Below are 22141 nucleotides of genomic sequence, written 5' to 3' on the forward strand. Positions count from 1 at the left end.
CATTTTTTATAGGCATCTTTGATCAGTGTCTTCCCGTGTCACTTATCACATACGTTATAATTTAAGGATTCTGTCAGCTTTTCAGAGAATGTAATTGTGCCTGCCATCTGGGTGGTTTAAGGTACAGCATTTCTTGTATTTATGGAATGCTGTCTCTAGAAGTCTTCCTAAACTGCACATGCACATTCTGTTGGCACCATTGCCTTCTACTCCTGTAGGTACACATTTGTGATCTCCACGGTGTGACCACTTTATTGCTTTTGAAAGTGATTTTTGACTGTTAACAATGACATCCTAAAATGCAATGATAAGGTCATAACCTCAGGACTAACGAACTTAGTGATCAACTGTGTTAAATTTCTCTGACAACTACCTCCCCCTTTTATATGAATGATTTTTTCAGTTTACCTCCAAGCATCCTAAATAGTATTCATTCAGGTTGCTTTGGGCCAGTGTGTCTTCCCCAAATAGTATTTTATTGTTCAGTATGTATGAGAAACACTTTTAAGAAAGAATTAGAATGCAAGATGAGTTCCTCTTTTCTAAAGGACAATTGGTGACCAGAGACAAGTACTGCCTGATAGCCAGCCATAGGTGGCGTTTCTACTGACCTTCTGATGATCTCCGGTGCTGCCGGGTTTCCATTTATGTTAGGGTTATAAAGTACCCCTTTTACCTGAATTAAAGAAGGGAATTAATTGATTTTAAGAAAAAAATGAAATGGCTATGGCAAAATTTGTGAAGGAGGTACACATAAGGCTCAGGGTAGGAAACTACGGGCATCTTGTATATTAGGAACTTGAGGCCTAGAGAGGAGGTTAAACCGTTAGCTGCACAGGGTCATACAGCTAGTTAGTTGCCTGATCAGGACAGAAGTCCATCTCTCCTGACTTCCAGTACTGGCCTAGATAGATTATTTTAATGTCTTCTGGACTGAAAACATTGACCTACATCAAAAGTTAGCATTGACAACTGTAGCAAACCAGAGCTTCAGGAGTCTCCTTCACGATGTACCATTTGTGATGTGTGATTTGATGTGTAATCTAACACATGCTGTAAGGTCAGACCTTGCACGTTAGTTTTATCTTCTTTGCAAGGTTACGATTTTCCACTTTGGAGCTGAAACTGTTCCCATAATGCTAAAACAGTCACCATTCAGACTCTATCTTCCCCAGTGTACTAATTGTAATATTATGGTCACATAAGAATGAATACACTTAAATGTTAGCCTAAATTGGCTCTGATGAAGTCGTGTAAATTCCTACAATTCGTTGGCTGATGGTACTGCGGGAACATTTCTAAACAACCTGTGTGCCCTCGTGTGGTTCAGTTCCACCCATGTCAAAATGTTGCTCATGAAGAACATGTAGCCATCATTGGGTGCAAGAACAATGACAGCTTAAGGAAGGGGAGAAAGAAGAATAGCTTCGATGCATCTGTATAGGTGATGCCATTAAACGCTGGAAAGTGTCCTCCCGGAGCTATGCTAGTTATTACATTGCTTTATCTTCTTTAATCTGCACTTTAGCTGAATAAATTACTTACCTTTTGCTAATTCGTTTTGGAGCAGTGAACCCCATCAATCAAACCCATCGACTTGATCGGGGAAGTCAGTATTTTACTAAAAGTGGGGTGCGTGCTGGGCCCTGTCACACTTCGCTCCACTATTTTGTTGGTTTTATCGGGTAGTCAAGGTGCCAGGAACAACACATTGGTTGGGAGGGCAGGGCTGGGGTCTCATGCTGTCCCTGGACAATGTCTGTTAATACCCTGATTCCGCCTCCCTTTGACAGAGGCGAGCTTAGTCACAGGCTTTCAAAGTTTCACCTGCAGAGGAGTCTCTTTACCTCCTGCAGTTAAGAGGTTCCATGTTTCCTTCGGGAGCATTCACTCACAAACCACTCCCCTCCTTCCCCCCTTTTTGTAATCAGCTTGCCCACGTCTCAATAATTAGAAAATCTTCCACAAAGGTTTCCTTCTGTCCTTCAGGTGATCTGCCTTGGATGTCAATTTAGCACTCTTTTAGGCGATGTGGTTTCCTCTAGTCTGGCTGACCCAACGATAAGCTTCCATAGGCTTTCTTTCTCTGGACAATAACGAACACATTGTCCCACCCTGAGCCTAAGGAGAAAGGGTCATCAGGTGACAAAGGTAGAGCAGGACTCAGGCTTTTTAGTTTTAAGGGTATTATTAAGTAGCTAATAGGCTACAATTAGCTTTTGAACAGTAATCCCTGTGTTTCTTTGTCAGCATTCCCTGTACTCTACTCGGGTCTTCTCCTCCAAGTAACACTCCAAGTAAAGTTTCTTGATAGGGAGGGTGGGAGGGAGGGAGACGCAAGAGGGAAGAGATATGGGAACATAAGTATATGTATAACTGATTCACTTTGTTATAAAGCAGAAACTAACACACCATTGTAAAGCAATTATACTCCAATAAAGATGTTAAAAAAAAAAAATACACCTTCTACCAGAAAAGCTGTCCTTCAGAGTTGAAGGAGAGAGAAAGAGTTTTCCAGACAAGCAAAAGCTAATGGAGTTCATCACCACTAGACTGGCCTTACAAGAAATGTTAAAAGGACTTATTTAAGCTGAAACAAGAGGGTGTTAATTAGTTGCAGGAAAACATATGAAAGTATAAATCTCACAGGTAAAGGTAAATATGCAGTAAAAATCAGAATAATTTAAAGTTGTAAGGTTAATTACTTACAAAGCTTGTATGAAGATTAAAAGACATGAGTAGTAAAAACAGCTATAACTACAATACTTTGCTGAGATACACAAGATAAAAAGATGTAAATTGTGACATCAAAAACATAAAACAGGGCTTCCCTGGTGGCGCAGTGGTTGAGAGTCCGCCTGCCGATGCAGGGGACACGGGTTCGTGCCCCGGACCGGGAAGATCCCACATGCTGCGGAGCAGCTGGGCCTGTGAGCCATGGCCGCTGAGCCTGCGCGTCCGGAGCCTGTGCTCCGCAACGGGAGAGGCCACAACAGTGAGAGACCCGTGTACCACAAAAAAAAAAAAACCAAAGAAACATAAAACATTGGCGGGGAGGGAATAAAAATAGAGAGTTTTATATTAAAAAAAATACACCTCCTAATTTACTTCCTCCTTCTATGTTCGGAAGCCTGAGGAGGGGGTGGGCAGGTCAGCCTTGTAATGTCCCTGCTATTTTACCTCTCCTCTGGCTTTGCACAGATTTCATGAATATGTTGATGGAAAATGGCACTCCTGGGCTGCTTGAGGCTGCCCCTTTCTTTTGGTATCTACAAGGGTCTTTTGTTTGTTTGTTTTTGCGGTACGCGGGCCTCTCACTGTTGTGGCCTCTCCCCTTGCGGAGCACAGGCTCCGGACGCGCAGGCTCATCGGCCATGGCTCACGGGCCCAGCCGCTCCGCGGCATGTGGGATCTTCACGGACCGGGGCACGAACCCGTGTCCCCTGCATCGGCAGGTGTACTCTCAACCACTGCGCCACCAGGGAAGCCCTCTACAAGGGTTTTTGATGAACTCTCTGAAGTTTAAAGTTGGGACAAAAGCTTCCCTGCTCGATGCATTTTTTCTTCTTTGAAGGAAAGAAATTCAAATCAGTATTAGAGATCTAAAGTGGTTTAAAATATATACTTGTAATTTTAGATAATGCTTCTAGGAGCTCTGATAAGATACAATCTCCCGGGCTGGCAGGACCCTATCACACCCTTGGGACCTAGGCACGCATTTCCCTGACATAAAATGCTATTTTCATAGTCCCTGACCTAACACTCTTATATTTCCTTTAAAAGGAGAGGGGAGGGGGAGTTTTGGAGGGGACTACATCTTTCATACAAATGTTTGGTTTCAGGATGTTTAAACCTGTTTAGCTTCTTTGATGAAGCAATGGATTTTGAGAGCAAGTGGAATCCAATTTAAGTAGATTTACTGATATAAAATGTACTATGACTTATAATTAACTCTCACCAGCTATCATCATATAACTTCATCCATGCTGGGAGAGGCATGTGAGGTAGTGAGCTAGATGGGGCAGACACACTCCTCCTGTATTTGCTAGGAGGGTCGTGGGTAAATGACTTGCCCTCCTGCCTCCATGTTCTCATCTGTACAATGGGACTGAACATGTGTCTGTCTGCCTGATTGCTTTCATAGGGTTGTTGAGAAGATGCCATGAAATGTTATATGGGAAGGCTCTTTTAAAAGTTAAATACAAAGTAAAAATGCAAGCTATTATTTGGGACTGAATGACTCGCACTTTGAAGTGAACTCTAGTGACTGAGGTCTCTGTTTACTGAGCTGGTTCCTGCTTTGCAAACAGTTAGGGGAAGAGATAATATATGTGATGAGAGCACTTTGAAAAGTTAAATGCAGTGTAAAAATGCCAAGTATTATTATTTGCAAGGGAATTATACACACAGAGGAACATCTGTAGGCTCTGAGGGTCTGACTGCAGAGCTGGTTCCTGCGTTGCTGACAATTAGGAGAGGAATGTGGGTGAAGGGCTGGGACACGTGACTGTGACTGGGCTGCTCTCTGGTGGCACTGCGTGGCCCTCTCTCTTTTCCATGACCATCCTGCCCTTCTTGACTTGTTCAAAGTGCAGGGGTTCAGGTTATCAGATTCAGACAGGACCACACTGCTGCGACCCCCTGTGGCCACCAGGGACTCTTGTCACCACAGAGCCTGTTTCCTCACATATAAGAGTCTTGACGGACCTCATCTTTAAAGCTCTAAGAAAATTACAAGATGATTATAAAGTGCAATATAAACTTGACATTTTTGACAGAAACATACATGTACATATTTTATTCACTAATACGGTCTCATCTTCCAACTTTACAGAGTTCTAATATGGACTGAGTTGATTTTCCAATTTAACATACATACACATAGACACATATATATGTGTCTATGTATAATGTATCAAGATGACTGATTCAAGAATTATATATATTCAAGCTTGCTTTTTCCCAAGACTTTTTATAACCAAGCCTGATCTCACTCCTATGGGACACTGAGAGCAGAAGGCCAACTGTAGGACCATACACTGTTTTTTGGAGAAAAGAATTAGGCGACAAATGGAAACTTATTTTTTGTTTTGTTTTGTTTTTATTTGATTGCATGGGGTCTTAATTGCGGGATCTTCGTTGTGGCACGTGGGGGGTCAGTAGTTGCAGCACGCGGGCTCTAGAGCACACAGGTTTAGTTGCCCCACAGCATGTGGGATCTTAGTTCCCTGACCAGGGATCGAACCCAAGTCCCCTGCATTGGAAGGCAGATTCTTAACCACTGGGCCGCCAGGGAAGTCCCGGATCCTTATTTTTACTGCTGCAAGTTTTCTACAAACTCTGTTTACCTTTTAAATTGTCGTTAATCATTTAGGAATTTGTATGCAGCAGCTGAAGCCAATAACCACAAAACTATTGTTTTAAGAATATCATATAATAGGATAATGAGTTTTTTTGTGGTGAAAGCAACAGGGCTTACTATTACTTATCACATACTGACTACGATTGCCTTTGATGTATGCAGAATTCACCTAGGGAAACTTATTTTAATTCAGAATATGTATGTGGGGAAATTAGCCAGTAAACTTCTAATCTATTTTCAATATAATAAATTTCTCCTGGGGATTTAAAATTATAATTGTATTATAAAATATTTGCTGTATCACCTCAGTTTAATACTGTGGTTACGAGCAGAGACTCTGGACTCTGCGGTGACAAGTTACTTACCCTGTTATTTCACCTCCCATAAACCTCAGTTTTCTCATCTGTGAAATGTGCATTACATATCTGCCTGACTTATATTATGGTAGTAAAGAACTTGTGGTTTACAGATTTTGAAAATATTGTTTTTTATCTTTTAATAGACGGAGTAAATACAGTAAAGCGAAACAAGAAGCAGACGAAGAGAAACATTTGAACCAAGGTACAGAAAACTGGATTGAAAATAATTTTATTTTTAGAGCATGTCTCGTGTTTTCAGTTTAGAAATGTCTAAATAATATTCACATGGCTATTAATATTATATTCCTTTCATGAAATTATCCAAATAATGTACTTCAGGGTTTCAAACTGAAATAGGTGATTGGTATTTTTTTTTAAGTGAAATTAAAGATGGAGGTTGGATAATTTCCTTAGATGCTTCTTTTTCCTTATCTTATCCTCCAACCTGAAAAAGTGTTGTTCTAGCTGGCTCATTTTTGTAGCTGGGTGGCAAGATTTAGAAGGTCACAATTTTTCTCTTATTATAAGGTAAACATTTTGGAGACAGTAGAATAAGAAATAGAACACACCACAGAATATGTGCTGTGGAATTCAGGACTATCAATATTTCTTTAGTGGATTTTCGTTATTTTGATATTCCAAGTGGAGTCAAAGACTGAATTCAAAGAATCGGCTCTGAATGACTTGAGCAAGATAGAAAACTCTGGAATGGACAGTGGTTGGTGTCTCTCCAGGAGTTCTGTCCATGAGAACTTTCTGAGGTGATGGCAGTGGTCTTTATCTGCACCATCTAATGCATTAGCCAAGGGGCCACAAGCACCACTGAATACTTGAAAAGTAGTGAGAATGAGGAAGTGAATTTAAAATTTTATTTAATTTTAACTGATTTATATCTAAATAACACCGAGCGGTTAATAGCTACCTTATTAGTACAGGGAGGTAGAAGGGCTGGAAGAATAATCCTGAGAAAGGTTTTCTTGGCTAGAGCATGTGAAGTGATGAAGGGTCATGGAGTGTCTGATAATTTTCCATTTGTTCATCTTGTTTCCTTTCTAAAACCACACTTTCTCATTTGCATGTGGTATATATTTTTAAAAACAAAAATGATGCATTTTTTTGAGATGAGGACAAAACTGACAGTCTTGGAAAATCAAAGGGTTTGAGCCAACCGGTATCCTACACCTCTCAGCGCCCCAAAGCCCCAAGAGCTCGAGCAGGGAGAGGCGGGGTGTAAATGCCAGTGGAAAGTTCCCAGTAATCTCTATTTTTTTTTTTTTTTTTTTTGCGTTACACGGGCCTCTCACTGTTGTGGCCTCTCCCGTTGCGGAGCACAGGCTCCGGACGCGCAGGCTCAGCGGCCATGGCTCACGGGCCCAGCTGCTCCGCGGCATGTGGGATCTTCCCAGACCGGGGCACAAACCCGTGTCCCCTGCATCAGCAGGCAGACTCTCAACCACTGCGCCACCAGGGAAGCCCCCCAGTAATCTCTAATGCATCTTGTCCTGGACATCTCTGGCTGCCCCAGAGCTCACATTCCAAATTCAGTTTACCAGTGACTATGGGGTGTGGCCGAATTACCCTTCTTAGTATTTAAACCATTGATTCGCCGAAGCTTCCAGGTGAAATTCAATGTCTTTTCTTACAGCACTTTCTTTCCAAAACAGAATAAAAGTGGAACTCCAATACAGAGTTTGTATTTTCAAATCAAATAGCAGATACTATCCCTCTCGTCCACTTAAGCTAGGTTTAATCTTAGTTTGTTAATTGTTGTCAATTGTTGGTCCAGATATGAGGCAAAAGATGATATCTTGTATCACAGGTCATTTGAGAAAGTTTCTATCATCTTCCCTAAGGGAAGAAAGCTGGAGATGGTGGGTAGGATGTGAGCAACTGATTGGGACAACAATATTTATTTAATTTTAAATTGTGTTTAGTTTTTTTTCATTGTTGAATTTTATTTTATTTATTTTTTTATACAGCAGGTTCTTATTAGTTATCCATTTTATACATATTAGTGTATACATGTCAATCCCAATCTCCCAATTCATCCCACCACCACCACCCCCACTCCCCTCACCACTTTCCCCCCTTGGTGTCCATACGTTTGTTCTCTACAACCATGTCTCAATTTCTGCCCTGCAAACCAGTTCATCTGTACCATTTTTCTAGGTTCCACCTATATGTGTTAATATGCGATATTTGTTTTTCTCTTTCTGACTTACTTCACTCTGTATGACAGTCTCTAGATTCATCCACGTCTCTGCAAATGACCCATTTTCATTCCTTTTTATGGCTGAGTAATATTCCATTGTATATATGTACCACATCTTCTTTACCCATTCATCTGTCGATGGGCATTTAGGTTGCTTCCATCACCTGGTTATTGTAAATAGTGCTGCAATGAACACTGGGGTGCATGTGTCTTTTTGAATTATGGTTTTCTCAGGGTATATGCCCAGTGGTGGGATTGCTGGGTCCTATGGTAATTCTATTTTTAGTTTTTTAAGGAACCTCCATACTGTTCTCCACAGTGGCTTTAGCAATTTACTTTCCCACCAACAGTGCAAGAGGGTTCCCTTTTCTCCACACCCTCTCCAGCATTTGGGACAGCAATATTTAGATAACACATTCCAAATTTCCTTATAGAGACTCTCTTTTCTTCCACGGGATAGGTTGTTTTTAAAATTTCATCCCTGAAGTGTGAAGACATTCCAGGAGCTCAGTAGAGCTACAGCCTCTTAAGTAGCAAACAATTCTTGTTTACCCACTAACGAAACCCGGAGCAAGAATTTAAACATTTTCTTATGTCTACGCTAAGTATTTTTCTCATGCTAAGAAAATTTTTTCTGTGCTGACTATTTTTAGACCCAGAGAACTTCAGTGTATTAGTGGTTCCTGAGAAGTGTTCCACTAACCTTTTGCATGTTTATTACTCAGGTGTTAGAACTTACGTGGATCCCTTTACCTACGAAGATCCCAACCAAGCAGTTCGAGAATTTGCCAAAGAAATTGACGCATCCTGCATTAAGATTGAAAAAGTCATAGGAGTTGGTAAGTGTCTGTGTCTATAAGCCTGTTTTCTTTGTGGATATTAAATATATGTATGTGGATTATATAAATGCATTAGAATGTATTGTATGTGCCTGTATATGTAAATATCTGTGTACCTGAAATTTCCTTGATCTACATAAAACACCAGCACAGTGCCTACTGTATAATAAGCACTCAACAAATGTTAGCTATTGGCTGTTATTCCTTCTCCTTGAACGTGTTTCTGGTTCAGAGTCAGTTCTTTTTCTCTCCCAAAGGTGAATTTGGTGAAGTATGCAGTGGGCGTCTCAAAGTGCCTGGCAAAAGAGAAATCTACGTGGCTATCAAGACATTGAAAGCTGGTTATACAGACAAACAGAGGAGGGACTTCCTGAGTGAGGCCAGCATCATGGGACAGTTTGACCACCCAAATATCATTCACTTGGAAGGCGTTGTCACCAAATGTATGTGCGTTGCTCCCTTTACAAAGCCAAGTTAGAAGTTACTGGCAAATTAAACACACATTTTCTTTCCAGGGAAATGACAGATGGAGCAGACCCACTGATTGCTAATAGGAGGAAATCAGTGCAGGACAAGTCATTAATCTTGTAGTCATTTCTAAATGGGGGTATGGTGTAGGCTGATACCCTATTTCCAAGGCAGCTTGTGTGAGATTTTAGCGAAATTAATATTGCAGATTTTTGGTATGCCTTGCCATCCTTCAAATCTTTGCTAGACCAAACTGATTGTCACAGGATAGGCGCAAGCAGATGGTAAGCAAAATAAATTTTAAGTACTTTTCATATAAAACACAACAAAACCTCACCATACCTTATGTTCGAAGCTTGGGTTCCAGATGCAGGGAGTGCACCTTGGTCATCTGTTATATTGGGGGATTTGCTTGTCTGCTCTGCCTGATTTATGGAGCTGCAGTTGCAGTTCAGCACCTATTTCCAGGAACACCTGGTTGCATCTTCCTTTTTTAGTCCATTAGCATTCGCTCAGCCCGTGAAGCACGCTTCAGTTAAAATCCGACACAGCTCAAAAGATGCATTTTGCAAAGCAGGCCCTGAATACACCTGTAAGACTGGCCAAGACCAACTTGTACAGCACCACATGGACAGGGCAGCTGAAATGGTTACTATTGAAGGTGGCTCTGTTCCAGAAGCCTTAGTACCTATTATAGTTACTACAAGTCAAGGATCTTGTAAGCCTGGGGCTGTGTCTCCAGGACAGCCAAAGAGCCATTTAATTTGATACCAGGTGCCTGGGAAAAGCGGCCTCCATCAACCGGTGCAGCGTGGCTGCCGCAGTGGGTGAAATGGAGGTGTAAACGTTGGATGTTAGGTCTGGGGCAAAGGGGGCAGTAAGACACAAGGGTACACAATCTTTAGGCAGGGAAAATTTGGAAATTACTAAAAAGTGAGAGCAGATATATACTAATTTAGAGGTCCTCAAACTTGAACATACATCAGAATTCTGGAAAACTCATTAAAACACTTTCCTGGGCCTCATCTTCAGAGGTTTGATTTAGTGAGTGGGAGCCCATGAGTTCCCATTTCTGAAGAGCTCAAGGTCAATCAAGCTATAGTCCCTGGAACCACACTTTGAGCACCTTTGGCCTAGTGACCAAAGATTTACACATCATCTACTGCTAGTAAATTATGAGGCCTTGACTAGTTGCTCAAGTTCTCAGTTTCCTCATCTGTAAAATAGAGATAAAAATGGAATGGAATATTTAGCATGTTTGCCATAATGCTTATTTAGCAAATTAAAAAAAAACACAACTAAGTGTTAACTGGCATTATTATGTCTTAAAAAGTACATCTTTCCCCATCTTTGGAATCCTTCAAAAAAGGAACCTTGATGCTAAGGGTATATAAGTTTTCACCAAAGGTGAAGTCTATAGTTAGCATAGAATAGCTCTATTTGCTTTTTAAGATGAGTTTTACAGACAGAATATTTTTCCTGTGGCCTGTGGAGCTGCCCAGAGCCCTTCACTACTTTAATTAAAAGATAACATTCCCTTTAAATACTTCTGCAGGTCCGTTTTCTCAAAAGGAGGCTCTGTTCAACTTGGGGTGTTTTTCCTGGGGCAGACAGTGATTTTTGTAGCACCTCTGCAGAAGAGGGAAGAAACGGGATCTTTGTGACCTCTAAAACCCATGGCTATTACAGCTGTAACTGTTACAAACGACTGGATGCATTTGCATAATGCACTTGTCACTGAATTAAAATGGTTTAAAATTTCCACCAGAGGAGCCATCCCCTTCCCCCCACCTTTCCGCTCCCCATTGCCTCCCTGCCTGTTCCGGGAAAGGGTCTGTCTCTACCCTGGAGCCCAACTTGGACCCATTTCATAAGCCCCTCTGTGCTTACGGAGACATTCATCTTTATTTCTCTTGTAGAGCTCATAAATATTCTGACAAATGGATACTTTTCATAAACAAAAAAATGGAGAATAATTGTGAAGATAGTGCCAACTGTCAGACTAGGGAGGGGTGAGGGTGAAAGAGTGGGAGAGTGTGAATTCATGACTGGACTTCCTTGAGTAACTTTGTAAATGGACAGGGAGACTATAAATTCTTGCCAGTATCCCGCGGATCTTCTCCTTGCTTCCCCACATTTCCAGAGGGATCTGGTGAAATGGAAGTAGGTGTTAATGCACCATCGGGGGAGTCACCCCTTCTCATGAGTTGACAAAGTATCATTTGATTGAGGCAGGTTAATTAAAACTCATTTAGATGCATTTGTTCTGTGTGGTCACAGATGCAGAGGGTAAATGAGTCTGAGGACTAAAGGCTTCCTAATAATATTGATGGAGGATGGAAAGGTGTACGGGGACCACTCCCTCCAGCCAAGGGGAAAGAGATTAGAAGTGGTTTTGACTCATCCTTTGGTCTACACCGAGATTCCTGCTTTTTCTGCCTGCTTTCATTCATCACTTGAAAATTAAATGTTCGTGGTGGTGTTTTCTAATCCAACATTTTTGCCTCAGAAAGATTTCTTAGGCATGGTACCAAATGTTCAATCGAAGAACAAATTGATAAATGGGACTTCATTGAAATTAAAAAGTCTGCTCTTCTAAAATTTTGCCTCTGAAATGAAGACACTTCTTTCCCCACACCAGTACAGAGTCTCATCTGATAGGGGCTCTGGGCGGGAAATGTACTCGTTTAAAATAATTCTGGGGGCTTTCCGGCAGTGGCACAGCCCAGCCCATTTTCCCTGACTGGATGTCTACGTCCAAACAGTCCACAAGGACAGCAATGAATGTTTTTGATTTTTCAAACTAACATTTTATTTTCCTCACAGGAACTCTTCTGTTCTCTTGGCTTTACCCCTTGCCTTAGTAAAATATCGAAGATTTACACCCCACTGCCACAAATACCCTTTAGAAAGAAGGAATTTCAGACCTTGAGTGCATTGCCAGGGATTAAGAAACTAAAGAATGATCCTTATTTCCTAAGGTCCTCAGAAAGAAAACCAAAGTGAAATGAAAGTGTTTCCCACTTCTCTCAAAGCTTAAAATCATTCTGATTTCTTTGCTTAGAGAAGGGAGAAGGGCACACAAAGGTTCTAGTCCTGAATTAAAATCGCTGCCTAGGATGAAATCACTTATTGACCCTTTTCTGTGATTTTGTTGTTGCTGCTGCTGAGGTTGGCAGCTTAAGGAAGCAAACAGACTGAGTTTATTTATAGGTAGGAAAAGGGAAAAGAAAGGATATAGCCCCTGGCCTGAGTGAGGCAGGGGGAAAAGCTAAGATGGTACATGCTTGAACTTTAAGATGAGTCTGGGTAATGAAGTATCCAACGTAGCTCCCAGAAGCTTGGGTTCCTCTAAATAGGTAAGAAAAAAAAAAGTTTCTCTGTTCATGATTCCTTTAGCATTGTACAAGTGGCTCTTCTGGGGACAGAATTAATTAATTATCTTAAAGACTTTTTTCTCCTTTAAACGGGCCATTTATCTCCCTCTCCATTTGCTTGAGAGAGCAAATACCCATCCACGTGCTCCCTGGATACCAGAGGCCACTTTATTAAAGACCTTGTCAACAAGCCACCCAAAGGGTTAACCTTCCAGATGGAATTTAAACCTACTCGTCCTTTTAATATTTCATTCCTAGCTCCCCACAGCTGAGGCATAAGCTTGGCTTGTTTTAATTAAATTAGATCGCACAAGACAGGTGTCCTGGCAGGAAAATTGCGCACAGCCCATTTTTATCTCATTAACTGCAGTGCTCATCAAGGGTTTTGTGTTTTTCTTTCTGGAAACTCTAGGTAAACCAGTAATGATCATAACAGAGTACATGGAGAATGGCTCCTTGGATGCATTCCTCAGGGTATGTGACTGCTTTATATTAAACCCAAGAATGTTGGTATTTAGAAAACTCTAACAGACTTCGAGTATTTGTTCTGTTTGGTTGTATTCATGGACTTTTTTCTAATGAGGCAAAGGAAGAAGAGGAGAAATAGAGAATGATGTGATTTTTAAAGGCTCTTCAATAATCCACGTACAAGGAGGGTAGTATTTGATTTATTCTTGTATCGTGGGGCTGTTTGAGCCATAGATTCATTACAGTTGGATAATTTCAATCTATTACAGGAAGCAAACCCAGCTCCTAGGATATACTCTACTCATGAATTAGTGACTTCGGTCAAAAAGGCCCGGAAATCACATTGAGTTTCACTGCACACCGGATACAGATATCAAAAAAGATCCAAGTAATGAATGCCTGGTGAAAATTAATTTGGCCTAATGCTAATGAGATTGTACCTTATTTCTTTCCTCTGCAGAAGAATGATGGCAGATTTACGGTCATTCAGCTGGTGGGCATGCTTCGTGGCATTGGGTCCGGGATGAAGTATTTATCTGATATGAGCTACGTGCATCGAGATCTGGCTGCACGGAACATTCTGGTCAATAGCAACTTGGTCTGCAAAGTGTCTGATTTTGGCATGTCCCGAGTGCTAGAGGATGATCCAGAAGCAGCTTATACCACCAGGGTAAGAAAGGTTTGTGACCTCTGGGCTTTGACTCTGATGAAACTGTTCCTCTCACTTTGATGTTTTAAACCCTTTGTGATTTTTACAAGTTTCCTCATCCTTCAGAGCCCCTTCCTAGCCATGCATCCATTTTTAAACCATGTTTCCAAGAGGGATTTTGAAACAGCCGCTAGATGTGTGACCACTTTACAAAGCCACAGGTTAGAGCGTCACTTATTATTGTATTTTTTCACACTTAATCTACCTTCCTTCCTTCCTTTCTTCTTGTTTGTTTTAGATTTTCTACTTGGTTCCTTTTTATTATTTTAAAAAAATCTTATTTTAAACAGGACAGAACACTATTTCTAGTCGGCTGCCTACCGAACCTGAGAATGTATATACAGGGTTTATAAAACATTTACACTACGCAAGGTTTCCTGGTATCTAATGGCCTGCGTTTTACTACTGGTAGATAAGCCAGGATTAAGGCACAGTTAAGAGTTATCAGTATACAGTTAATGGCTATGCTATCTTAGCCGGACAATCTGAATATAAGATACTAATGGAATAAACACAGAATCATAAAAGTTATTGGCCATTAGGGCTGACACTGTTAAAATCAACATGAAGCAGACCAGCCATTTTCTTCTTTGAATGCTCACCATTTTGCATCTACAATGGTAAGCATTGGGGTTTTTTGGTATAGTTCGTTGGGGGTGTGTATGTGTGTATGTGTGTGCATGTTTTCTGGTAGTGTTCAGTTTCTTGGCTGTAGTTTGATTCTTACACATAGCCTCTTCTGAATTCACAGTCCATTCATTCAGGAAAGAATACATCCTTGTCCATGCTAAAGACTTTTTATTTTTCCCCAGTAGTTGGAGAAAGGAAAGTAAAAGGAAGCTTCTAGAATGATACATTTGTATAGCCAAAATATTTAAGGAAGGCAGAAGGCAGCACAAGTGTCTTGCTGTATGGAACAAGCATAAATGTAATACAGTGTATTTTCAGAGTAAACTGCAGTGAACCAATGCAATTTGCAGTACAATTTACTGCCCTGTTTAGTAGCTCTAATAAAGCAAACTTTTAAATGATGTCCTCTTGAACACCTTAAGGGTCTGAACTGAAGTTGAATTAATTTCCCCAGATTGAACCCTAAGAAATTTGAAACTCCATTTAAAAATACCTTGCACATAAGCATAATCAAACAAGAGACATTTGAGACCTTTAAACTTTTCTTGGGTAATATTCAATTGCTTTACCATTTTTGCAGGATTTTTTTAGAAAAGTAAATAATAATCAAAATCTGGCCCTCCTGCCATTAAAGTTAATAATGGCTCTAGCATCTGGTATTATTTGACTTCCTCTAAGAGCCTGTTTAGCGTATTATCTTCTAGCTACGTTGGTCATGTTTCTCGTGCTCTATAGGAGTTGGATGACAGTGGGATGGATAGAAATGTTCATATTTAACTTTTTGAGGTCATGATTTCCAAAGCAGTATTAAGTATTGCCTTTGTGCTGCTGGGTGAGAGAATCTGACAAGAAGTCAAAATTACTGTCAGCTGCACATCCATTGATATATACCACGGATAACATGTGTATTTTGTAAAACCTAAAATGTCCTTTCTTCTACAGTATTGCCTTAAGTAGAGCTCATGTAATAGGTAGACTTTTTAAAAAAATAATTAAATATATTAGTTGCTTACTTCCCTGTGACTAAAGAAAACATATGAGAACTGTCTCAACCTGGAAGATTTTAGTTAGAATAAACAAATATCCTGTTATTGTTTGGACAGCTATCTCAGGAATGCTGTTGCCCTGCTTAGCAAACAGTAACAACATTCAGAAACTAGAATGGCACATCAGTGTACTTGGGGGATAACCTAGAGCTTGGATGTTCACAGGGTGGCAAGATTCCTATCCGGTGGACTGCACCAGAAGCAATTGCCTATCGTAAATTCACATCAGCAAGTGATGTATGGAGTTACGGGATCGTCATGTGGGAAGTGATGTCGTATGGAGAGAGACCCTATTGGGACATGTCCAATCAAGATGTGAGTCTTTATGTTCTGAAATATATGTCTTTGCATTAATGTATGATGGAGTGAGTGTTGAGCTTGAAATGATACATTAAACTTAAAATTCTTAATACAGATGTGTCTAGTAATCTAGCTAAAACTTAGAGTCCTGGATTTCCAGTACCAAAATTACAAAGCCTTAATGGTATAATATGGGAGATAGATAGATAGATAGATCGGTGCATAGCTTGATCGAGTAGTGATATGGAACAGTACTTTTACTTGGTTAACTTTCAAACCCATACTGAAATAAAATTAAACCTTGAATTTTAAGAAAATGCAAGGATATCTGAAAAACACAGATTTCACATGAGATGAAACTGACATGAAAGGTTTATTGGAAGAAAATTAGTGAATATTTTAAAGCTGGCAAAATTGTAATTAGAGCTTGCCCCTTGAGGACTCTAAAATAAAGCTTCACTAAATGACCCTTTGTAAATTATACACATCCCTTTAAATGTACCATCTGGACTACTTTGTAAGGGAGTATCCACAATGCCTCCAATTTTAGAAAAGCGTTCAATAATGACACTAATAAGATTCCAGAGTAATAGAATTTAATTACAAACATCTCCAGTGAGAAAGGAAAAAAACAAACCTAGACCGGGGTGGGGGGGATCTTCCTAGAACACTTATTAGCTAATTCTGGGAAGGTGTTAGTTAGTTCTAGAAGGGTTGGAAATCAGAACAACATGAAATGGCCATTTCTTGAACTTCCCTAATTTTTTTATATGAGAGGTAAAATATTATCATAGAGTGTGTTTACGAATGTGTGGTATTCAATTTATCAATAAAAGTTGTATTTTTAAAAAAGGTTTTTTTAAAAAATTTTCTCGGATGTGGAATGTTACCTGATCATCTGCCTTATCCTGAAACAGCAGGATGTTGCAAAACCTTGACAATTAAGTGAAAAACCAGGTGCATTCGAGAAATAGGATGTTGCCTTATCAGTAGGAGAATGTTTAGAGCAATACAGAAGCTGATGCATTCTGTGTCCAGTGGGGCAAAAAGAATTCTCTAACCAGAATAAGAGGAACAGTAGTGTTGACACGGTAGTATCTATAAATTATAAAGGAAGGTTCATAGCAAATAGCAAGAAAGACAGCAGCTAGCATAACTGATAGATAATTACAGGCTGGAGACAGACTATGGGAGTGAACAGTGTGTAATCTATTGTTTGATGTGATTATGCAGACACCATCAGGTACCTTTCTTGTATAGTAACATTTGGTTTTGAGTTAGAGACATTCAGAGGAACAAAGACCAACAACCTAGAAGAAGGAGTAGTGCCTGTATTTACTTATTTGATTATTGGATATTTAAGCTTTTCTTTATTTCAGTTGAGAGTGGTCCCAAATGCTCATAAGAGCAGAATATCTAAAGATGTTGTCAGTTTTCCCACTCTAAATATTTTCAGACCTATAGCTTTGACAGCTTCTATATTATATTAAAATAATTTTTTGGTTTAAACTTTCAGTTGTCTGCCTTTATCCGTGAAAAAGCATCTGAAGCCAATTCTCTCCCACAAATAATATTGATCTATCATTCACGTGTATTTGTCTCTGCATTGGAGTCTGTATAGAACAGGAATCTACAGGAAATGTAACCGGAGAATTACTTTCATGGGTAGAATTCATTTGGCATATGGTGAATGGAGTCAAAGTAACTGTTAAGAAGATGTCAAATTTATCAAGTTTTTTGTTTGTTTTAATCCTCGGCCTTCCCCCCCCAAAACATTCAGCAGTAAACTGAGAAAATATGCTTTGTTCACCCACAAGCCATCTTCCAAGCTGGCAGTGGATTGGGAGCTAGTGAAAGAACACTAAGAAGTCTGAGGGTTTGTCACAAATTGTGTTAACCTGGCATCAGCCCAATGTTGCTTGCATTCTCATCCATTCGATGTAAAATGTTTTCATCAAGTCCAGAGTCAACACCGTGCACCTGGAAAGAGAAAAGAACGTCAGAGGATCAAACTGACCTAATGTCATTGCCAGAAATAAATAGAATCACGTTCAGTTAGATAGCATATAGAAGTCTACTTTCGAAGGAGAAGTAAATTAATACTAATACACTAGGAGGTTGGCAAAAAATACATGGGAGAAAAGGGTTCAGAGGGCTTAATAAATCACAAGATGATTGTTAAACTGAAACAGTATCCTGGTTAAAAGAACCACAGTTATACTGGTACATATAAACTGGACCCAACTGAATTGATTATTTTCTCTTGAAGGCCAGTCATTGAGCAGTAATAGACCCGCCTCAGGGGGACTCTGTCATGATCTCTGAGATGGCTGCAGCCAGTGGTGGTCTCACTAGGAGCTGTCATTTTAGTAGGGGGAGAAAAAGGACTGATTTAAAACATTCAGAACTTGTAAAAATCCCCAAAGAAAATCACCTCCAGAATCTCATAGGATACCCGTAAACCCAGCTTATGAGTAGCCAAGAAATTAAGAAGTAATTCCCCTTTTGAAATTTGGCGTGAGTCATATCATATTGTGTTATTGGAATTCACACCCTGAAGAAGGGGGATTTAGAGAAAAGCCAATAAGAAATGCTGTAATACCTGTGAAGATAGATTAGAAAAATTAGAATTAGAAGAAAGCCCGTGGAATGATTTATGGCTTATTAGGCAGGAGGCCCGCTCTGGGGGGGAGGCCATTATCACCTATCATTATCACTTCTTTCCTTAGATGTGCAAGGGTCCTCTTTAAAATATAAATGCCCCAAGGAAGGTTTTTATTAATTATTTTAAAATTTTCAAATCTAGTTTTGAGCGCCTTTAACAGGGTCAGTTGACAGCCAACTGAGACCAAGAATGAGATACAGAATTGGTAAACTGGTGTATTTTGGTCTTGCAAAACTAAAAATGGCGGCGCATCTGGAGGGGTTGAGGAATGTGCTATTTCTGAGAGAGGTAGTGTCTTCTGGATTGGAAGGTCTGGAAGTTGGGCTCTGGTATTGACCCACCAGCTGTCTGAGTAAGAGTACAGAGGCTTAAAGTGATGCAAAGGGACTTCTGTTTTGTAGGCAACTATTAATGCTTCCTAAGGAATGCCTTTAACACTAAGCTAGAGTCTCTTTTGCTAAGAGTGTTTAGCTGATAGAAGAATGAGAGGGTCATCGCCCTGTGGTCTCTGGAGGCCAGGCCAACACCATGTGGTTGATCTGATTAGGTTCTAACCACTTTGGAACATTGATGCTTCTTCACTTTGGAGTTTCAGATGGGCATTTTCTACCATTTGAGAAGCCCTCATAGCAACAGCTGGCTTCCCTGCCCTGTGGCCAGCAATACTCAGGTCCAGCTCTGGCTTCTGTGAAAGAATTGGAGCCGTTCCCATGCTCAAGCTTGCTGGCAGCTTCATGGACAGGAAACTTGCTGAGCAGGAGGGTGAACCTCTAACAACAGCTTGCTTGGCAGCGTAACATACCATTCTGGGTTTTTGGTTTTGTTTTGTTTTTTCGATAGGTGATTAAGGCCATCGAGGAAGGCTATCGGCTGCCCCCTCCAATGGACTGCCCCATTGCACTCCACCAGCTGATGCTAGACTGTTGGCAGAAGGAGAGAAGCGACAGGCCTAAATTTGGGCAGATTGTCAACATGTTGGACAAACTCATCCGCAATCCCAACAGCTTGAAGAGGACGGGGACCGAGAGCTCCAGGTCAGCCGTGCTTACTTAATACTGATGTATGAAAGAATACATCAGAGATGGCAGGCAAGTGGTGACTCACTTCAATTCCCGCCTTCTAGTCAGAGGCCACTTCACAGCTGTCTGCAGCCTGGGTGGCTTCTTCCTCCTTGAGTATTTATGGTAGTTCTTTTCACCATTTTGAAGACCCTAGTACTTGTCAGGCCTCAAACAGGAGTCAGAAAAACAAATTTAAAACAACAACAACAACAAAGGAATAGCTCAAGTGCTTATTTTGTGAGGCTGGACCTGAAAACTTAGGAAGATGGATGAAATGTACTTTTGGAAGATGGTCAGGTTACTAGATGCTATATTTTGAAAGGGGAAGGAACATGGAGTTAGGAAAAAATAAGAATTCGAAGACATCTTTAAGTCGACTTAATAAAGTGTGAATTGTAGCAAGAGATTCCTGGGTTTCAGTTCTTAAAGTTGCTCTTTGCTGAGTCTTTCAAGAGGGGAAGGAAACAGGACCAAGATAAAAACTGATCAAGTTACAAAGCATGCAGATGAATATTTGAGAAGAGTTTTAAAAACTAAAATGATTGAATCACCTGTAAAATAGGTAGTTACTTCATTGAAAAGAGCAAAAAGAAGCATTTCAGTCCAGAAAGAAGATAAAGATACCGCAGGTCTTATAATTAATTCAGTAGGAACTTTTCTACCTGGAAATTGGGCTTTACTGGTATAAGATCCAGGATACCTAGATACCAGTCCCATTGACCATTGTTAGGAGTTAAATGGTTTAAGAAGACAGGCATAATAAGATGAGGTGATTCAGGCCCGCAGGAGGAGAGGCAGCTACTCATCTCCAGATCTGTGCTTCTCAAAGTCTTCTCTTTCATCAAGACCCTGAGTTAAAGGTAGGAAGACATTTTCCCCATAGTATCCAAGCCCTTCCAGTCTTGGCCAGCACTAGGATGCTCTCCTCCAGTCTTTTTCTTGAAAACTTAGCCTACAGATTGGAGGAGAAGGAATACGCTTACCATTAACATATGTGAGGAAAAGAATTGCGAGTGAACAGCAGAGATACCCTGTGTTCTCTCAGGCTTTCAGATCGTGTACCACTAGCTACCATAAAAAGAGTTAATGACCATGCTCTCCTGAAATAACGCTGGGCTGAATTCACATCTTCCTTCTGCCACTGGTAGCTATGTGACCTAAAATAAAATCCCCCATCATCTCTGGTCTATTTTTGGTTCTTCTCTCCTCCCAGAGGGTGAAAATAGATGGCACTAAGGCCTCTTTTCCAGGTGTAGCTAGTTTCTTTTATTCCAAAAGCTAGTTTCTTTTATTCCAAAACTCCTCCAGCTTTTTATCTCCAGCTACAGATGCCACGTTTTTTTGTCTGAAGGTTCTTTGGTACTTGGGGCTTCTCCTGCTGGTATAAACTCTTCAGTTGCTAACATTGTAGAATGTGTGATTTGCACCAAAGTGCAGAACAAATTGGGCACACTTTTCTCACTTCTAGATTTTTCTCATTGACGGTACTTAAGAGCTTTGATGCTTCTTACTGCTTGCTGATAATGGAAGGTAGTAAAACATGGTATGTGATTCAGCACAAAATTAGGCAAATGTCACACTGTTCCACAAAGAGCACAAAGACTTCCAGAACAAGCTTGGGAATGACCCTTAGAGTTCATTCATTACTGAGTAAGGGTATTTTCATTCTAAGGTCATTTTGACCTTGTCAGGTACCTAGAGCCTCCGTGTGGCCCTTTTAATGCTTTGGCTTAAAGTTAGAAGTAAATGCAAACTTTTGGTTTTTGTTCATTCATATTCCTGGTAAACATTCAACACTAATATCTAAAATTCTATGTGGCAGTGTTTGTTATTGGCTCAAAATTGGGAAAAGAATGAAATCTTGATGATTCTTACCATAAAAATCTGCAGCATTTTACTCAGAAAATCGGATTTAATTGAAATAATGGAGAAAAAAACAAAGGTCACAAAGACAAGCTGTTATTTGAACACAAAACTGATTGATAAAGCAAGTCTTTATTAACATATCGATATAAAAAAAGAAGTAATGTGAATCAAGGTAATTTAGGTAACAATTAAAATGAAAAATGGATTGGATTAATTCTACTATGTAGAAAGTTAAGCCACTAGAGGGACTTAGTTTTGTTTTTACAAGAAAAGGATTTTTTTGGTTGAAAATTCAGTAGTGATGATATAATTCCGATTTAAATGTTCGTATTCAAGCAGCGTAGTCTCAGGGTGAAAATCAGGTCAAAATGTTAAGATCAAACACATTCTATAATTTCTAGGGAAAGGGAGTTCAAGAAAATAGAACTTAACAAGTAGCAAGGTTGCTATACAGGTAATTATAATAAAGGTGGTATAAAATACCCTGTTAATGTCTACCTTATGATTATTATGTAGTTTGAGATGAAGATGACTATAATTCTCTTAATAAATACTTCCCAGAAATACATTATTTATTGTGTATCAATATCGTGAGGGATGACAGAATACTTGCCTTGAACTCTAGTCCCTCTTGACAGTGATCTAATGTAAAACACCTGGCCTGAGAAATGCATCAACTAATAAATAAGTTAATAAGAAGTGCTTGGAATTTGTTGAAATGATTCTTTTAGGAGCCCCAGCAAGGGAAAACGAGAAGCACATTCCACAATCCAAACAGT

The 22141-nt window shown here is 40.0% G+C and overlaps 1 protein-coding gene across 2 annotated transcripts in view; it reads left to right on the forward strand.

Annotated features, from left to right (window-relative positions):
* Positions 1–22141, forward strand: part of EPHA4 (EPH receptor A4) — a 143724-nt gene that overhangs the window by 112367 nt on the left and 9216 nt on the right. For both annotated transcript variants that reach the window (XM_060301787.1, XM_060301786.1), the window contains exons 9-15: positions 5865–5923; positions 8659–8772; positions 9030–9215; positions 13030–13091; positions 13546–13755; positions 15636–15785; positions 19276–19469. In XM_060301787.1, the coding sequence (XP_060157770.1) occupies positions 5865–5923; positions 8659–8772; positions 9030–9215; positions 13030–13091; positions 13546–13755; positions 15636–15785; positions 19276–19469 (975 nt within the window). The remainder of the gene's footprint in view (positions 1–5864; positions 5924–8658; positions 8773–9029; positions 9216–13029; positions 13092–13545; positions 13756–15635; positions 15786–19275; positions 19470–22141) is intronic.

The sequence above is a fragment of the Globicephala melas genome, chromosome 7 (genome assembly GCF_963455315.2).
Source record: "Globicephala melas chromosome 7, mGloMel1.2, whole genome shotgun sequence".
NCBI classification, from domain to species: Eukaryota; Metazoa; Chordata; class Mammalia; order Artiodactyla; family Delphinidae; genus Globicephala; species Globicephala melas.